Source organism: Brachypodium distachyon, chromosome 5, assembly GCF_000005505.3.
Source record: "Brachypodium distachyon strain Bd21 chromosome 5, Brachypodium_distachyon_v3.0, whole genome shotgun sequence".
NCBI classification, from domain to species: Eukaryota; Viridiplantae; Streptophyta; class Magnoliopsida; order Poales; family Poaceae; genus Brachypodium; species Brachypodium distachyon.
The window spans coordinates 13,198,299-13,215,081 of NC_016135.3; the positions used below are offsets into that span (position 1 = coordinate 13,198,299).

The 16,783-nt window shown below is 45.3% G+C and overlaps 2 protein-coding genes across 3 annotated transcripts; one reads left to right on the plus strand and one right to left on the minus strand.

Moving 5' to 3' along the window:
* Positions 1-845: 845 nt before the first annotated feature.
* Positions 846-6,221, minus strand: LOC100844520 (WD repeat-containing protein 44). Of its 2 annotated transcripts, none has more exons than XM_010241588.3 (8): positions 5,858-6,221; positions 2,833-3,978; positions 2,594-2,684; positions 2,248-2,405; positions 2,122-2,173; positions 1,943-2,019; positions 1,750-1,843; positions 846-1,630 (listed from the first exon to the last, which is right to left on the minus strand). In XM_010241588.3, the coding sequence occupies exons 2-8, from the start codon at positions 3,898-3,900 to the stop codon at positions 1,131-1,133; spliced, it is 2,040 nt and encodes a 679-aa protein (XP_010239890.1). In that variant the 5' UTR covers positions 3,901-3,978; positions 5,858-6,221; the 3' UTR covers positions 846-1,130. The 2 variants fall into 2 exon arrangements, with proteins under 2 accessions (XP_010239890.1, XP_003579722.1); XM_003579674.4 differs by lacking the exon at positions 5,858-6,221 and adding an exon at positions 4,890-5,014.
* A 5,471-nt stretch (positions 6,222-11,692) lies between these two features.
* LOC100844831 (succinate dehydrogenase subunit 5, mitochondrial) lies at positions 11,693-15,325 on the plus strand. Its single transcript, XM_003579675.4, has 4 exons — positions 11,693-11,917; positions 12,952-13,256; positions 13,332-13,517; positions 14,919-15,325. The coding sequence occupies exons 1-4, from the start codon at positions 11,776-11,778 to the stop codon at positions 14,973-14,975; spliced, it is 690 nt and encodes a 229-aa protein (XP_003579723.1). The 5' UTR covers positions 11,693-11,775; the 3' UTR covers positions 14,976-15,325.
* Positions 15,326-16,783: the final 1,458 nt, after the last annotated feature.

Sequence of the window (16,783 nt, forward strand, 5' to 3'; positions counted from 1 at the left end):
GTTGATGCTCGAGAGGACGACGAGTGCACTGTTGGCGCTGCCATACTTTTTGCTGGTGCTGGCCCATTTATCAGCTAATGTCATTGTCAGTTGTGATTAGCTGAACCTAAAATGGGTTGAGCCTCGAGCACAGGCATGGCATAGCCCCCACGTGGTGCCGAGGCGCAGAGTAATTCGTACCAGTAGTTCAGTTGCAGCAGCATTTACTCTCCGCAACATGGGGGATGTGCTCGTGCTGCGCCTGTCTTACTGCTGTTCCCGAAGCCTCAACTCAAAACAGAGAATTATCAGCACGTTTTACAGATAGAGAAAAGAAAGAAAATTTATCGCCAGAATTATGACACGACGATTTAAATGTGTGCGGGCTTGGGCACTGGTGCGCCGCCGAGGGCCAACGTTTCACGCCGTGTCAACATCTTCTCGACTGGCGCTGGATCGAGCCAAGTGACGGCTGCGACTGACGCCACCATCAGCCGGCCGAACCGATCGGAACGTGCGGCTGCTGCCGATGCGTTAGAGCCAGAGCTTTTCCTGCCACCAGATCCCCGAGGTAATTGGACCCTGGACGCCGTCCATTCCAGCGACCGCAAGCATTGCATGGTGAGGGAGGGGCACAGTCCAGTGAACCCAATTCAGGAACCGGAGCTAATCTGGCCAGGAGCTCATGGGAGTTCCATTCTGCCAAGTCACCATCTCGACTGACTTGAATTGAAGGAGACTAGAATGCAGCCAAAACAACAGGACCTGGGTAGTCTGGTCTTATAGTGGAACCAAGGAGGAAAGGTACACAGGGATCGCAACACGCCATCTTTGACAACGGCCATGAGCCATCGCAAATGACTTCCTTTACCCACAACAGATGGAAATGCATTAAAAAAATGAGAGCTTATAAACAAAGCATTGGTAATGATAATCTCCTTTCCAGAAGTTCAGGACCTACTCCTTTCTTCGAGTAAACACATGTTACAAAATTTCCTCTTACTTCGAGCTATACCAACCCATCATATTCCACCACTCTCCTAATAACACTTTCCGAAAGAACTTCAAGGTCGTTAGTAGAAGCGAACAGCCAACCAAACTTGCAACTCTTAGCTTCCGTCAGAGGGCATGTCTCAGCAAGACTGCATTTTTCACAATCTCACAGGCAAGCCGTAGTTGTGGAAAGACCGGATCACTCCGCCACGGCTCGCTGTCACTATCACCATGTTCCAAGCAGCAGATATCGCCGAGAGACAATCAGCTAGCCGGGGGCCATTTACAGGCTTTGCGGAAATGAGCTTCTCCTCTGGCCATGTCACAGAGCCCCTCATAACGTCGGCGAAGAACCACGCCCCTGGGGAACGGCATTCCCCCTGTCGCCGTAAACTGGGTGTGCTAACAGATTTCTCTGTTAAGCAGGAAGGCTTGACGTGCCTGTCTTGATGCACTCCTGGCCATGGTACCGCGGTTGTCACGTCCTTGGAGAAGAACATCTCACAAGAGCGAACCGTTTTAGCTTCGCGTTTTTGTAAAGTTCTGCTTGAATTGTCAAAGTTCCATATGTAGACATTGGAATCCATGCCGGCAGATATAAGATATCTACCATCTGATGTTAGAGATGGTGATGACAGAGCCTTCGACTTCCAAGGCCCTGCATTGAAGGTAGAAAGAGTGGTGTTATGATTAATGAGATCACTAAATGAAAAAAAGATTAAAAAAATGGTAGCTTTTCAAGCAAATGAAAGATGAGAACTTGTATGAAAAATCTACCTTTAAACTTTTGGACGATATCAACACCATCAGCAACTCGAATCTTAGAATCTGTCGATGTAACTAGAAACCTAGGGGGGTTGCTTGCACATAACTGCGAAGTGGCAAAAACAAATTAGTGAATTGGCATAACAATTACTTCTCAAAATACTTGTATAGAAATATTCATCAATTATCAAGGCAGAAATCACACCTGTACACTCTTGATCCGACTGGCAGCAGATTTCTTCCCTTGCATAAACAATTCTTTGTCTAGTTGGATGTCTTCACCTACAAAAATGGGCCGCTCAGTTGACAGTACTAATACACCATTAGAGACACCCAAATTCCAAAGTAACAGAACCACATGGATAAATAATGAGTTCTATGTACCTGATTGATCATAGAAGCGACATACTCCTGTGGTCGTGCCAACAACAAAACCCTGATTTGCAAAAGCATGAATTAGGATCCAATGATGTAAAATAATACGCAATACTATTTTGATCAGATCCAAACCTTTCCATCTGATTGGTAACTAACAGCACTTATGATATTTCTTGTATCAGCCCAGTTGACTACTCGCCGGTCTAAAACATCCCAGATGCGGACTTTACCATCTATTGAACCACTGATGAAGTATCTTTCGTCAGTGGGGTTGAATTGAACACACGTCACTGTTCACAAATTCAAAGGAAATTCAAGTTCTTATCGAGAAAAATATTGAAACTATATTGGCTCAAAGTTTGGAGAATAGCACAAGACATCGCAACAACAATACTAATAGAGAAAACAAGAAATGACAAAGCGCAAGGTGTTCGGGCATCAAAGCACATGATAGTTCACTGATGATATGTCTGCTTACCGTAGTCTTTGTGTTTGAATACTGCAAGACAACCATCAGAGCCCGCTTTCCACAAGCGGACTGTCGTATCTTTTGATGAGGTCAAGAGATACTGCAGTTAAAGCAATCACACGAATGTAAGCAAATGTAACAAAAGAATATTCTAGGACTATGTTAGAAAGTTGCAATATTTTGGGTGAGTATCTTGAGTGTGACTATGAGTCATTGGCATCTTTAAGAGAATACAGAGCGAAACTTACATCTGATTTTGACCATGTCATATCTAGGACATCACTTGTATGGCCATGGAATTCATGTAAAGGGGTCTCTGAGATGTGGAAACCCTTATTTGGCATTACTGCAAGGGCCCGACTCTGCCCCTCTGCTAGCTTCGGCTTAAGGATATTAATTTTCTCTACATATTCATGACGATGGTTCTCTTTACCATATATTTTAGAGTATGCTTCCACTTCTGTAATCTGCCATATTCTTACAACACAGTCTTCACCACCACTTGCTAAATACCAGCCAGATGGACTGAACTTCATCACTTTGATTAAACCTTTGTGAGCTCGGATTTCTTGACCCATATAGACAGCAGAAAATTCTGCATTTTTCTTCTTCTGGTGCTGAACTCTTGTTCTGGATGGTATACTTGTTGTGCTGTTCTTTACATGGACATTAGACTTGCATATTCCACCAAAGCTCCTCTTTTTCATGAAGCTTTTGCACAAACTCTTGATATCATTTTTCTTAATACCAACAGCCCTTTTTGTCTCTGCTGCAGGACTGTTGCAATAAGCCTTTCGAAATAACTTCTGAACAGATCGAGAAACCCCAACTAAGCTTTCAAACTCCAGAAAAGACAGCACCTTGTCTGTTGCAACCTCCTTCAGCAAGCTAGTTAGTCCGTCATGACCGCCATTGTGAACTACATATCTCTTTCCGCTGTCCAGATCCCTAATGCAACAGGCAGCATCAAATGATGATTCATTGTCCAGACTAGATGAATTCAAAGACGAGATGCCACTGATAGTTCTTTCCTCCAAGTCAGCATCAGAGTCCTTGATTGCTATTTCGTCCTGGCCTTGAGAAGGATCCCCTTTAGCAGCAGCAAAGTCGTCAAACCCCATCCCCTTCAAGAATCTTTGCCGCCTTTCTTGAACACTCATTGGCTCACTCGCCCAAATCTCATACTCAAACTTCCTTGGTGCCAATCCTTCACCACTCGTGCTGCAATCATCTGATGATGAAGGCTCCCTTGCTGATTCAATATCATCAAATGCATCAAAGAATGTATCATCCCTGTCTGAGTCGGATCTTGGCATATCCCTATCTGAGTCGGATCTTGGCAGAGAGGTCTTCTCACACCACAGGGAAAGCTTTGTAGTGGTCTAAAATGTCATCTGCAATTGACAAGCAAATGTCAGCGTGATGATATAGTATAAAGCACAAAGGCGAGAGCATGAGAAAAACATAATAAACAGAAAGAGACGAGTTAAACCAAAAAATAAACCTTGATCAGTCACACAAAAATCAAACTTTTTTTAAGATTGCCCATGAAGCATAGAAACTTGCCATGGTATATCAACATTCTTCTTTGTGCAATGGGTAGAACAACAATAGGAACCAAAGAAATGTACAGGTCAAGAAAAAAAACAGCACGGAAAGATACTAAGAAACAAGTGGGCAAACTGAGATTAATTCTCAGGCGTGCAGCTCTGCAGCATTAGGCAAGCAACACAGAAACGTTATGTACTATATGTAATGCAAAGAAACAACAAGCACTGAGACCTTTAAGATGAACTCGAAATAAATGAACTGAGTAATTAGCAAAGAGCATCGCCAAATCATATACGGAGTAGTATATCTATCATGAAACAACGTACCAAGTGGACACACAAGAAGAAACAGAAGAAACACGCCTAATTACGAAGAAACCAACGGCACAGCCCCTCTCTCTCTCCCAATCCCAACTAAATCACAGAGACCCAGAGAATCATTATTCACACCCTGTGTCCTGCTCACCAACAAGGCAACAACTCACCAACACAACACTGCCAAACCGTACCCACGTCGATCGCCCCGCCGGCAGAAACAGGCACCCGACCCACACGGGCGGCGGCAGCAACATGGCGTGCGCGCGCGCAGATCCCAAGGAACTGGCACAAAGCAACAGCTAAAAAACAGCGCAGAAAGGCGGCTAAACAGACAAAAGTAAGAAAAAAGAAGAAGGGGGAAGTACTTTCGTTTCAATTGCTAGGACGGCACCGTAAAAACAACAGCTGTTGCCGCTACACCGTGTAGCTTGGCGTACCGTGGCTGCTGCGTGCCCGATCGGAGGTGGATGGCCCGCCCGGCCCGAAGCACGGGCCCAGCGACGTGCCATGCCGCCGAGCGCCGGCTATTCCATTAACTTCTAGTGCTCTACTCGTAGGAGCAGTACTACCTCTACGCCGACGGCCGGAGAGGCTCAGGCGTAGGTGTGTGGTTGGCCATTAAAGCCGCGTCTTTATTCTGCCCTCATCAAAGAGTGAAAGATGAAGGAGCAACCTTTTGTTTTTGGTCAGCAACTAAAGATTTGTAGGGAGGAGAGCCTTTTTGGTTCTTGTGCAGAACAATTCTCGGATCTTCACCTTCCTATTTTTCCAGAATGATCTCTTTTTTATCTCTTCCAAAATACTGGAAGTAGAGGAACTTTACTACTGGTGGCAGAGCAGTAGTAGTAGTACTAAAATCCACAAGGAAGCGAGTAAATGTGATGTGAATGAAAACGGATCGTCTGGCTCCGAAGGAGTAATCTCGACTGCACGGCGCCATTCAAGGGACAATATGATCGCACCGATGTTTTAATGGGACAACAACTACTGGTACTACATGAAAAAAGAGCAACGCTCTTCCGTTTCGAAACGGGTGGAAACAATAATGTCCCAAAAATCTTGCCTTTCCTAGTGGCGCGATGGGGAGGTGCTTTGGGACTGCCAAAATGTCGCGGAGCAGCATGCGCCTTTCCCGTTTCTGCGAAACAATTCCAGCTAAATCTCGGGAGCGCAAGCAATTCAAGGCCTAAAAAATCCAAAAATTTGAAAGGAAAAAAAAACGAAATACACTCGAAAAAACGAAGCATGTCTCACCGCCCAAGAACTGTTCCATTCAAACAGGAACACCCCACAAAGGAGAAGAACCGAAATAGCAAATCACTGTGCCATTCCAGTAAGTAACGAGACCATACGGATCGACCCCAAAGGAAAGGATAAAGGAGTGCGCAAATCCGAATCTATTCACCTTCGCAAAAAGCACTGACGACGAGGCGCGCCGGCGAGGAGAATCGGTTCTTCTTCCGCGGCTTCTCTTGTCCTCCTTGCCTCCGGGCTCCGGCTGCCCCCGGGTGCAGCCAACCGCCGCCGCCCGTGTCCGGCCGCGCGGCGCGACAGGGGATCCCGATTAGTCCTGCTCCCTCCCAGGCTCCCAGGCGGAGGGTTCGATGGAGGGGACAAGGGGAATGAGGGTCTCCTTCCGGTTCGAGCTTGGGGATTGGGGTGGTTCTTCTTGGACTCCACCGATCGCCCGCTCCCTCCCGAGCTGTGGCTTTGTACCTTGTGGTCTTCGTTTCCTAGGCGTCGCTGTTGTTTCCTTCTAATCGAGCGAGCTGTACTGCTAATCCCGACGCGTTGTCTTTAAATCCGAGTCTCGTCGCATTCTCCGGGAGGCTACCGGGCTGAGCCGGTCTTTGCCCTCTTTGGACTGGTAATTTGTTATCCTAGCACTACTGCATGTGACGCGCCACGAGAGACATACGAAAATTCCGCTGGGACTGCCTCACAAGTTTACAAATGTTCTTTTCTTAAAAAAAAAAAGTTTACAAATGTTCTCTATCCGGCGTTCAGTACTTTTCGAGGCTCTTGATTAGGTCTCTTGACTTTTAAAACTTCCAATTTCCGGTCAAAGACATGGTGATGTGGAATTCAACATAAGCATGCCCAAGACAAGTAACTCGAGGACAAACTATAATTTCATCAAATCGTCTAGGTTCGTTCTAAGCCTAGGACACCGTCGACCGAGACCATAGCACAGACATACACAAATCAGATTTCAGGACGGCGTATACTTCATCCTCATCATTGTTTCACAAGCCGGCAACTCTGAGTCCACCGTAGAACATCACGAGTTAAGTCCATATAACTCCGTGATCTACGGGGGATTACGGGGAAGCGGCGAAATTACCGGCGCCAGTATATACCGGCACCATTTCGTCCGTTGGATCCGCCAGGGCCAGCCGAGATCGTCGGTGTGCGCTGGCGCCGGCGCAAATCCCGAGCGAGGGAGGGTAGGATCGCGTGGTCAATCCGCGCGGCACCGGTAAAAAGAGATTGCGTGGGAGATGGACTACTCCACCTCCTGAACTACCAAATCTGGTGTTTAATCCCGTCAACTTTGTAAAATCGGGCAAATCACCCTTTCGGACCGGTTTTTGTAGGTGGTTTTGCCCACTTGGCGAATTGGAAGTGCCGCAATCACTACGGGGATCGGTTGGGGACGGCGTCAACCCCCCCCCCCCCCCAACCCCCACCCCCGAACTTTCACCGTCCCTTTTCCAGTTCCTCGGTAGATTTCAAAACTATGCAAGTTAACTAGTAAGCATGCTCAAGTTCATGCTCTTTTGGCTATGTATGTGATGTGTAAGCTTGGTAGCAACCGAAGTTATATGGTCAACTGAAACAGAGCGGGAAAGGAGGGGAAAGTTCAGGGGGGTTCTCGTCGTAACTGATTCCGCCTAGAAATATCCAGCGTGTTACTTCCAATTCTCCACGTAGGCAAAACCACCTGCCAAGCCAGCTAAAACTGGTCTCAGGGGGTAATTTGCCCGGTTTTACAAAGTTGAGGGGATTGAACACCCGGTTTTGTAGTTCCGTGGGTGAAGCAGTCCCTTTCCCATAGTCCAGGCCGTTGTATGGACTTAACTCCTAGATTGTAGTTGTTTCGTCCTCTAAAAGAAAGATTGTAGCTGTTTCGTCCTCTAAAAAAAAAGATTGCAGTTGTTTCGTCTACTTGATTTTGCGTGACTTTTCCCTGATCAAATTGATTGATTTTTTCGTAGCTTATAATAGATAGAGGGAAAATTAATTCCGGATGTGGCACAATAGCTAATGAAAGAGAAAAAAAACATCTATCTCTTAGATTAAATATTGTATTTTCGCGTAATCAACACAAAGATGTTAAATATCTCTCATAAAATCATTAAATGGCAACTACTTTAGACACTCTCTCCAATCCTAAATTATTGTCGTTGTTTTATTTTAAATTTGAAATAAAACTACGCCAACAATTTAGGATCGGAGGGAGTACTTAATTATGTGCTAAGGGACATTACTTAATGATTGATGTATTGTGACAGACGTCGAGCGTTTGCATGGGACGTCATGTACCCTATGGATTTTATCTGACTTTATACTTTTATGATGATCATTTAAATCAGATTTCTAAGGATATAAATGAATTTCTGAGGATGGAGGTTTAAAACATGCGTTTGGAATAAAAGTTAATAAGACAAAATTACCTACTTTCTTTATATATATTTAATATAAGGCCACACCCTAAAAAAATGAAGAGAATGTATTCGGTGGAAACTGGAAACCACATCACAACAAAATCTTCTTGATAATCATGTTTAAGGGTTTCTAAAAATTTCAAGTTCAGACTTATATTAACCTAGGACGTATGTGGAAAACAAATTCAACAACGAGTAGAAAACAAAGTCAGGTTCAGACTACTATTCTTTGTTTGTTTTTTTGGACATTTCAAACGAAATTGGGCTTTCTCTTACATGTTTAGATGTTTATAAAACTCCACCTCTTGAATGCACAATATTTTTTAAAACTTTTAAACATAATTCCTTCAAATAAATTTGAAGATCATGTTACCAAAAGGAATCTCAATAAAGAGGCCATTCCAAAAGGAAATAATGAAGCAGAATCAAAAGATGTAGTAGGCCACAAATGAATTATTTGAACAAATAAAGGAACCGAAATCAAAACATTTGTATAGACAAAACAAATCATAGCTACCAACATTTATGGTATCCATATCTTCCAGCTCAATACATTACAGAAAGAGATCGAGACTGACCTAGCTGTTGTCACTTGTAGGACATACCCATACCCAAATCCCGCGTGCATCTAGACAAAACCCTTCTCAATACACTCTTCACTACAGTTCTTACTTTGCAACGAGTATAAAAGGCAGTGGGACAGTGACTTGAATGGGGTAACGGAGCCAAGATCAGCTGGTGGCCTGGATTAATTTAGCATCCACCCCTCCCTCCAATTGGACGCTTTTCGATCCTGCAGATAACCCACCACTACACCATTCGTCTTTCTACGCAAAGATTATTCCACTTTTAGATCCTTCTGATCGCATAAGAGGATTTCCACTTTACTTTGTGGATTGCTCTTCCTACCGGCCGGCCGGTTTCTGCCTGCGTTCCCATGTACTGCTAGAGTTCCACGGGAAAGGGCACAGTACAACGTTTTCCTTCCAGATAGATATAAAAAAAATGCTTTAGCATAGAAAATCTTCCAGGCTATACATAAACGGGTCTAATCTGGCAACGCTAGCTTGCATAATATACCGGAGTACGCGGTTAACAACTTTCGTCGGTGTGCTGGAATGGACTAGTTAGTTGTTGCTTGCTCCTGTTCGTTTTATTCTTGTTTTTGCGAGGCTACAGGTTGCCACATGGCTGTATCATTCTGGGTATTGGTTGACAAGCCAGTATTACTACTTGTTATTTCCTTTTGTTCACTTGAAAAGACGATGATAAATTAGGGTTGCTAAGCACTAGACGCATGGCTGCTTTTCCAGAGAATATGTGATGTTTTCTGGCTGGTCGAGTCTTGACAAAGAAATGCTGCCAAGCTCTGCACACAGAACTGAAGGCATCTCCAAATAGGGGCGTCAGAATGCAGATAGATATTATAAGCTAAAAAAAATGGGAGGCAGATAGTGATGCTATGCACGGCAGCTACTAGCTCTGAAACGATGTCACCGAGCGTCTGAAGGAGTTTTCAGATTGCACCAGGAAGCAGACTACTCCATCTCAAAGGCAGGCACAGATAAATACTGGAACAAGAAGCTAAGCTTTCTAATGCACATGACCATTAACAAGCACGGGAATTAACGCCTCTGTGCCAAACACGTTGGTCAGGGAATGAGCACGCACCTAAAGCCTTTGCAGCGGAGCGGGGCAGAGTAGTAGAGCAGAGCAGTTTGGTCCTCCGGAGTTGCTGCAGTGTTCAGGAGTGCAGGCCCTTAATTTATGGGGTAGCGATAAGAGACAATAAGCATCTGCGATGACAAAGCTTTAGCTGTGAAGTCAAAGGCTCTCCTCCTCCTCCAAACAGCAGGGAGATAGATAAGCATGTGGCCCTGATCAGCTTGACCCGTCTATTAACCCAGATATAAACTAAACCGCCAAAGATTCCGCAGTTTTTACATGGATCCCCTTTAACTCCCAAAAGCGCTTTTGATCGCCAGAGGGGACCAGTTCTTGTTTAACAAGCCGTGTGCTGCTGTGCTTTAATAACTGCGCGCGCGGGTCGCATGCGCCATACAAAATCGTGACGATTAACTTTAAGATCTTTCCAGTGTACCCTAATCAGCCGTCAACATGGCAAAGGCCCCGGCGAGAAGCATGCTCGTCTCTCTGACTCTGAAGGGAAGTAGCAGGGACTGTCACTGACATGCACGGCCGTCAGTACTGGATTAGTATGTTTTACACGACTAACTTCCAGCCGCGGTAAAGTTCGTCGTGTAGCCTCTGACTGACGTTTAGGACATGGATTAAGCATGTGCCCGTATTTCGGGGGGCAAGCCATGAGCACGACGTATCCGTTGTTTAATTTAGTTCCGTGTCTTGGGCTCTTTGGCTAATGGCCACGCTCGCAAATTGCATTGCGGGAGCGGAAACATGCAGCCAAGTGGAGGCGTGTTCTCCAGCCTTCCAAGTCCACGGCTGCCGCGGCCAGCAGAAGTGCAGAACGGTTGTCACATGGAGGGGATAGTGGACTAAAAAGGCATCGTTCGAGCTGGACAAATGATCGCCTTTTCGGGATCGCTTTTTGCGGGCGTGGCAATGTGAGGCGGGGTCGTGGCAGGCGAGATGGCCACGAGCCGGCGAATGAGTGAGCTTTTTCAGGGGGGGCAATTATGCAAGAGGGGTCTGAATCTCCTGGGTTTAATCTGGCACGAATCGGGGGCGTATCGGCTGTGGGTAATGTAGTTAATTGCAACAGGGATATCATAGGATTTGGAGACTGGGACGGCATCATACATGTGTTTGGCTGTCAGCCTGTCAGGGTCGGTACACCGGGGATTACGATTGTGTCAAGTGGAGTCTGTCTACCAAGTACCAACCAGTTCGACGCAGACTCACGGCAGTGTGGTACGCCGTGTCGCCTACGCGGCATGCGGGGTAGGGTAGTACTGTACCACGGTATAAACCGTTCCATAATTTATTGTCCAAACATTCATTTTGAGTCAAATTTGAAACAAGAATTATATAAAAGAGTGAGTAGCCCGAGGAGGTAGATGTTTGCTTACATCCCGTCAAAGTGTATATACCCTTTGAGGACGCGAGTTTAGTCCCTTCATAAGGCACCCCTGCAGTGTAAACTTGCATCGTTTCTGCATGTAGTTCTGTAGGTTGTATCGGCCACACGGTCTGTACTCGGTCGAGGTCTTTTAGCAAGTGTCTGTACTCGGCTCCAGTTGCTTAATGATCATGAACTCAATCCCGCTTCAATTTTTTCTTTCACGCTTGCATGAGCTGTGTGCATTGTGCCTTTTTTTTTCTTTTGGTCACTGGTATTTTTATCCGATCTTCTCTAGCTCTATGAGCCGGGTATCAGCTTTTCTTACGGGCTGTACTCGTCGAACCAGCAGGGGAAAAGCCCGTTCTACTCAGCGAACTCTGTCACGGTTTTTTTTGGGTTCTTTTACCCGCAGGCCTCAAGGGACGGGGACGGGCCATGTGCCATCTCGGGTAGCCCAACACAGCCCAGTCAATCCAGTCTCTAGCTTAAGGCCCACAGAAGCAAACGGGCTAGCACAATAGAGCACGACCAATCTCCTCCATCTCGCTCCCCTCAAAAAAAAAAAAATCTCCTCCATCTCGCCGCGATCTCCACCGAATCCCGACACCGGCGATGGCCGCCGCCCTCCGCTCCTCTTCCGCCGCCGCCGTGCGCCGCGTTCTCCGCATATCCCAGGCCGCCTTGACCACGCTCCCCTCCCCTTCACGTCCTGCCGCGGTGGTGCCGTTCTCGCGCTCGATCGCCGCCATCTCAGGTCCTCCTCGCACTGCATCTTGTTGGTTTGCTAGTCGATGATTGATGATGCCATCTGTTTTTATCTGGATTTGCGCCAATCTCTACTTAGGTTTCTGTGCGGTTCGCTTGCTTGTTTAGGCTAGGCTGCCCATAGAGTTTCAAACTGGGATCTAGTCCTTTTGTTACGCTACAGAATGTTTGAAGGATGTTGCCGTAGGTTGGCATAACATGGCAGCTTACAGTTCAGATGTCTGGCCCCCAAAGGTTTTTTTTCTGCTATTGTTGCCATCAAATGATCGAGCACTTAAATGTACGAAACATACTTTTTTTAAACCGATGCATCAAATGGTTTAATTTAGCAGTACAAAACCTATGTATTTTACTTCAATTCGTGGAAAAAACACTTATGTATTTATACTCCCTCCGTCCAACAAAAGATGTCTCAACTTTGACTAAATTTGAATGCATCTATACACTAAGTCATGTCTAGATGCATTCAAATTTTGACAAACTTGAGACATCTTTTGTTGACGGAGGGAGTACTAATATTGCTTGGCAGCAAGAATACCTTTTTTTTATTGGAGGTATGGTTTTACATTGTTTAGAGTATGTTGTTGATAAAACTATGCAGTGATAAACTGTCTTATGTTTTTTACTGCGATAATATAGTACTCCCTCCGACCCATATTACTTGTCTCAAATTTTCCCAAATATGGATGTATCTATGTTTAAAAAGCGTCTAGATACATGTAATATTTCGACAAGTAATTCTGGCCGGATGGAGTATCAAGATTGGTAATTATGCCAAAGATAATTCTTATCCTTATCACTCTTCATATGCTGCAATCCTAATATTGTACTCCCTCCGATCCTAAATTGTTGTCGAAATATTACATGTATTTAGACGCTTTTTAAGAATAGATACATCCATATTTGAACAAATTTGAGTCAAGAATTTAGGATCAGAGGGAGTACCTTTAGTTCAAACTCCATAGTTTACCTATGTCTTATTATCTTGTGCTCAGTATTGATAAACTTTTGCATGTTGTAAAGGTGGCAACAATGCTTTCTCGTGCAACTTCAGGCGCTTGCTCAGTTCAAATGAAAAGCATCTGCCCGCGATGTCTGACCCAGAAATTGAATCTGCTTTCAAGGATTTGATGGCTGCTAGCTGGAGTGAACTTCCACAGTCTCTTGTAGAGGAAGCAAAGAAAGCCGTATCAAAAGCTACCGATGATGCAGCTGGTCAAGAGGCTTTGAAAAATGTATTTCGTGCAGCTGAGGCATGTGAAGAATTTGGTGGAGTTTTAATTACCCTGAGAATGGCTCTTGATGACCTTTGCGGTCTAACTGGTGAGGTCGGTAATTAATTCATCCCCTTGTTGTTTTACTTTCTGCCGAGTTCGGTCTCTTACCAAGCCTAACTCTTGCAGAACGTGGGCCCCTTGCCTGGTTATGTAGAAGATGCTGTGAAATCCACGTATAGTCGATACATGACATATCTGGAATCTTTTGGCCCCGATGAACATTACCTACGAAAGAAGGTGGAGAGTGAGTTGGGGACAAAAATGATTCACCTTAAAATGAGATGCAGTGGCATAGGGTCAGAGTGGGGAAAGGTATGTTTATCTTGGTTGCTACTTTCTCCAGTAGCATGAGTGATGATTTACCTCCATACCAGCTTTAGGGTGAGCGTCCATGGTTTTTATGTGCTGTGACAGGGCATTTCTTAGTTCCATTTAAAATGATGTTTAGCTGTTGCCTTCTGTATTAGCTGGTGTCGCATATGGAATAAAATGATCATACTTCTAACGACTTTTTAACCGAGTTAGTTTCTGCAGTTTCTTCTGCATTGTGTCATGATTATCATTTTGAGCAACGATATATTAATCGTTATATGACGATGATGTTAGTCAATGTCTTGCTTGGTACTCCCTCCTGTTTGTTTAGAAGGCACACACATATTCCTAGATCATCTATTTGACCACCAAAATATGAGTGATATGCCACAAAAAGTAATACTGTTAGAAACTTCTTTCGGATACAAATTCAATGGTATACTTTTTGTACAATATAATACATATTGCATTTGTCAAATTGATGATCTAGGATTCTGCATGTGCCTTATATACTGAAAATGAGGGAGTACATCAGTACAATACAAAGAAAGACATGTGATAGCTTCGAATGACTAAAAGACTTCAATGGACTATGACCATCATCCTGTTTACTGTTTCATTTGATTTGTAAAACAAATATATTCAGAATTACACAAATTTGGTACAACTTATACTTCACAGAAAAATATTAGCGCATTTCAGTTTATCCTACAGTGTTATATGCCACAGAGCACTTGGTAGGGGAAAATGCATTCTATTTTTTTGTATTGTTTATTTGTAAATCTACTTGTAGTACTTCTAATTGAACACTATACACGCCGCTGATTGCATGTGCATTTCATAGAGAACGGTTTCTTTTTCCTGTAATGTGTAACAATAAAAAGAAACTGCTACTGGGTTACCACGAGGTAGCAGTTAGTGCAAACCCTGGCTACTGGCTAGGGTGCAATTTTCACTCAGTTGAATCAGACCGAATTATGTTGGTCCGGGCTAATCTGAACTCGTTTTGAAAATTTAAAGTATTAGCATGTTTCCTCTCCATGTTTCACCATATGCTAAACGAAACACAGGATTCCTGGACAGGTGTTATCCGGTTTTCCTACATGTTTTTTCAATGTTTCACATTATCACTAGAAACTGGCCAGTACAGGCAGCTCGGCAAAGATTATATATGTGTAGGTTTCTTGACCCACTCGCAGCAGTGTCTGGTGTGCAAATGGAAGATGGAATGCAATTGTTCCTCTTGATATTTTGGTCTTGCATTGAATTGTTTTCTGTTGAAGACATAACATGTGCAGAATAATGTTCTGCCTGTACAGTAGCTGGTTGACTTGTATTTCCTGAACTGAAGTTTAATTTATTCAGTATTCCTTACTCCTGGAGTGATTATTTTGCTTGCAGATCACCCTGATTGGTACCTCAGGGATCTCTGGGTCCTATGTCGAGCTAAGGGCATGAAGGAAGGTTGCAAATGAGAACCATGGCAGAACATCGATGAACTGAAGCAAAACCACATATCAGAACCAGGTGTTCCATATTCTTTTCATTTCCTGTGTAGCTAGCGTGCAAATAACAACTAAATCATCAAACATCGGTGCAAACTTGAAGCAACTCTTTGTGTTCCAGTCTGCTGTAATAATAACATAACGTGTCTCAGCTGGTTCGTGTCGGTTTTGTCTTGCTCCTCTGTGCTTTAATAGCTTTATGCTGCCCTAGTCTGGCGTGCGTGAAATCTGTTGCTGCTGGCATCTCTCAACACCTCAGAGATTGTTTAGTTTTGCCCTATGTTTTGTATCCCTTCTTTTACAGCCCGAAGAGCCTGATTTGGTGTCCAGACACGTGAACCGTGGAGTATGCTGTGTTTTCTTAGGCGAACCATTAATATTTGTTTTCTTAGGTGATGGGTGACGAAAAAGAGTAGAATACTTTACCTGCTAGTCAATGTTGCAACTGCATTGAGATTTTGGGGAGCTCTTGGAGATGCTCTCAGGAGTGAAGGGTCGGCAGTCATATTTAACAGAGCTAACTTTCCGTTCAGTTCTAACCCATGTGAAACGGTGATGTGATACTGAATTGGCATGGAAACCAGTTGCTGTTCCCCTCCACAGACATTATGTCAATGACAACCAAATTGGCTGGCCGCGCCAAGGAAAGTCAAGAATGGCACCCTCAAACCAATAAGGTCCTCCTCATTTCCAAACAGACGGCCGCGCGCGTGACCGACCGATCGTTTACACGCGCCGTCGGTGCCCACGCACATACATAGAGTCAGCACTCAGCCACGTACACACATACCCTCCTTTCGTCAAAGCGGGCACATGGCGAGCGAGAATTCCGTGCCACCGCCCCGGCCGTCCGGCGCTCGGCCGGCTGAGACGCCGGACGCCTAGGAAACCCATCAGCCAACAGGGGCAGTACGTCGTGACGGGCTCGCTCAGACGGTGGCGTGCCGCGCGATGGCTAGGCTTCGCTCCGTGCGGCCCGGGGCCTGGCCCGTGTACTACTACTGCTGCTGCTGTATCTTCCTTCCGTCCGGTCGAATTCAATGGTTTATCCTCCCGTTGCCCCGTTGGCCGCACCGCCCGCACGATGAGTGGTCGAGTCCTACGCGCGCTCCCCGCGCGTGTCCAAGTGTGAGCGTACGTCGCGCTGCAGCCGGCTTTGGCGTGGTCCTCTCGAATCTGCCGCTGGCCGGCTTCTGTACCGTGTTGCAGATTTTGCAGCCGCCGCACGCACGTACGCACGTCGCACGTCTGTCGACCTCGCTGGGGATATCGACGCACTGCTGTTCTCCTACAGGGCGTTCCTCCTGGCCTTTGTGTTTTTTTTTTGGACGGCAAAGGTCTCAGGACTGACGGATGCTACATTTCCTTTGCAGTTTGCATGCGACCTGCGACGCAAATTTTCTCCGTACTACTTTACTGGGTGTGCGTAAGGTCTTCTCCTTTCCTGTAGACGTCGTGTGGACTTCTGGTCGAGATGCCATATCTAGCAGACGGATCGAAGTTAATCGAAGCAAAAATTTAGAGACGAGAGATGTACACACTACGCAGCGACAGGGAATCGTTGCTTCCTGTTCCTGGTTGACCGTTTCTCTTCCAAACGGCTTCTTCCGCGTGCCCAGCACAGCACAAAGCAACCAGTCGTCCCTGAACAGTACAAACAATGGGCAGGGTCCATTTGCACCACCGACACGCATCCACGCATGCAACTCGTTTCGCCCTGCTGCTTTCCTTTTTCTTCTCTTTCTTTTTTATCCTTGTGAA

What these genes read in the sequence shown, in the direction of transcription:
- LOC100844520 (XM_010241588.3), bottom strand. Translation starts at nt 3,900, where the DNA reads ATGCCAAGATCCGACTCAGACAGGGATGATACATTCTTTGATGCATTT. An exon ending in TGACATGGTCAAAATCAGAT is followed by an intron (nt 2,685 to 2,832) that starts GTAAGTTTCGCT and finishes CTTTAACTGCAG; the next exon opens with TATCTCTTGACCTCATCAAA. An exon ending in ATTCAAACACAAAGACTACG is followed by an intron (nt 2,406 to 2,593) that starts GTAAGCAGACAT and finishes ATTTGTGAACAG; the next exon opens with TGACGTGTGTTCAATTCAAC.
- LOC100844831 (XM_003579675.4), top strand. Translation starts at nt 11,776, where the DNA reads ATGGCCGCCGCCCTCCGCTCCTCTTCCGCCGCCGCCGTGCGCCGCGTT. An exon ending in TTTGCGGTCTAACTGGTGAG is followed by an intron (nt 13,257 to 13,331) that starts GTCGGTAATTAA and finishes TAACTCTTGCAG; the next exon opens with AACGTGGGCCCCTTGCCTGG. An exon ending in TAGGGTCAGAGTGGGGAAAG is followed by an intron (nt 13,518 to 14,918) that starts GTATGTTTATCT and finishes TTTTGCTTGCAG; the next exon opens with ATCACCCTGATTGGTACCTC.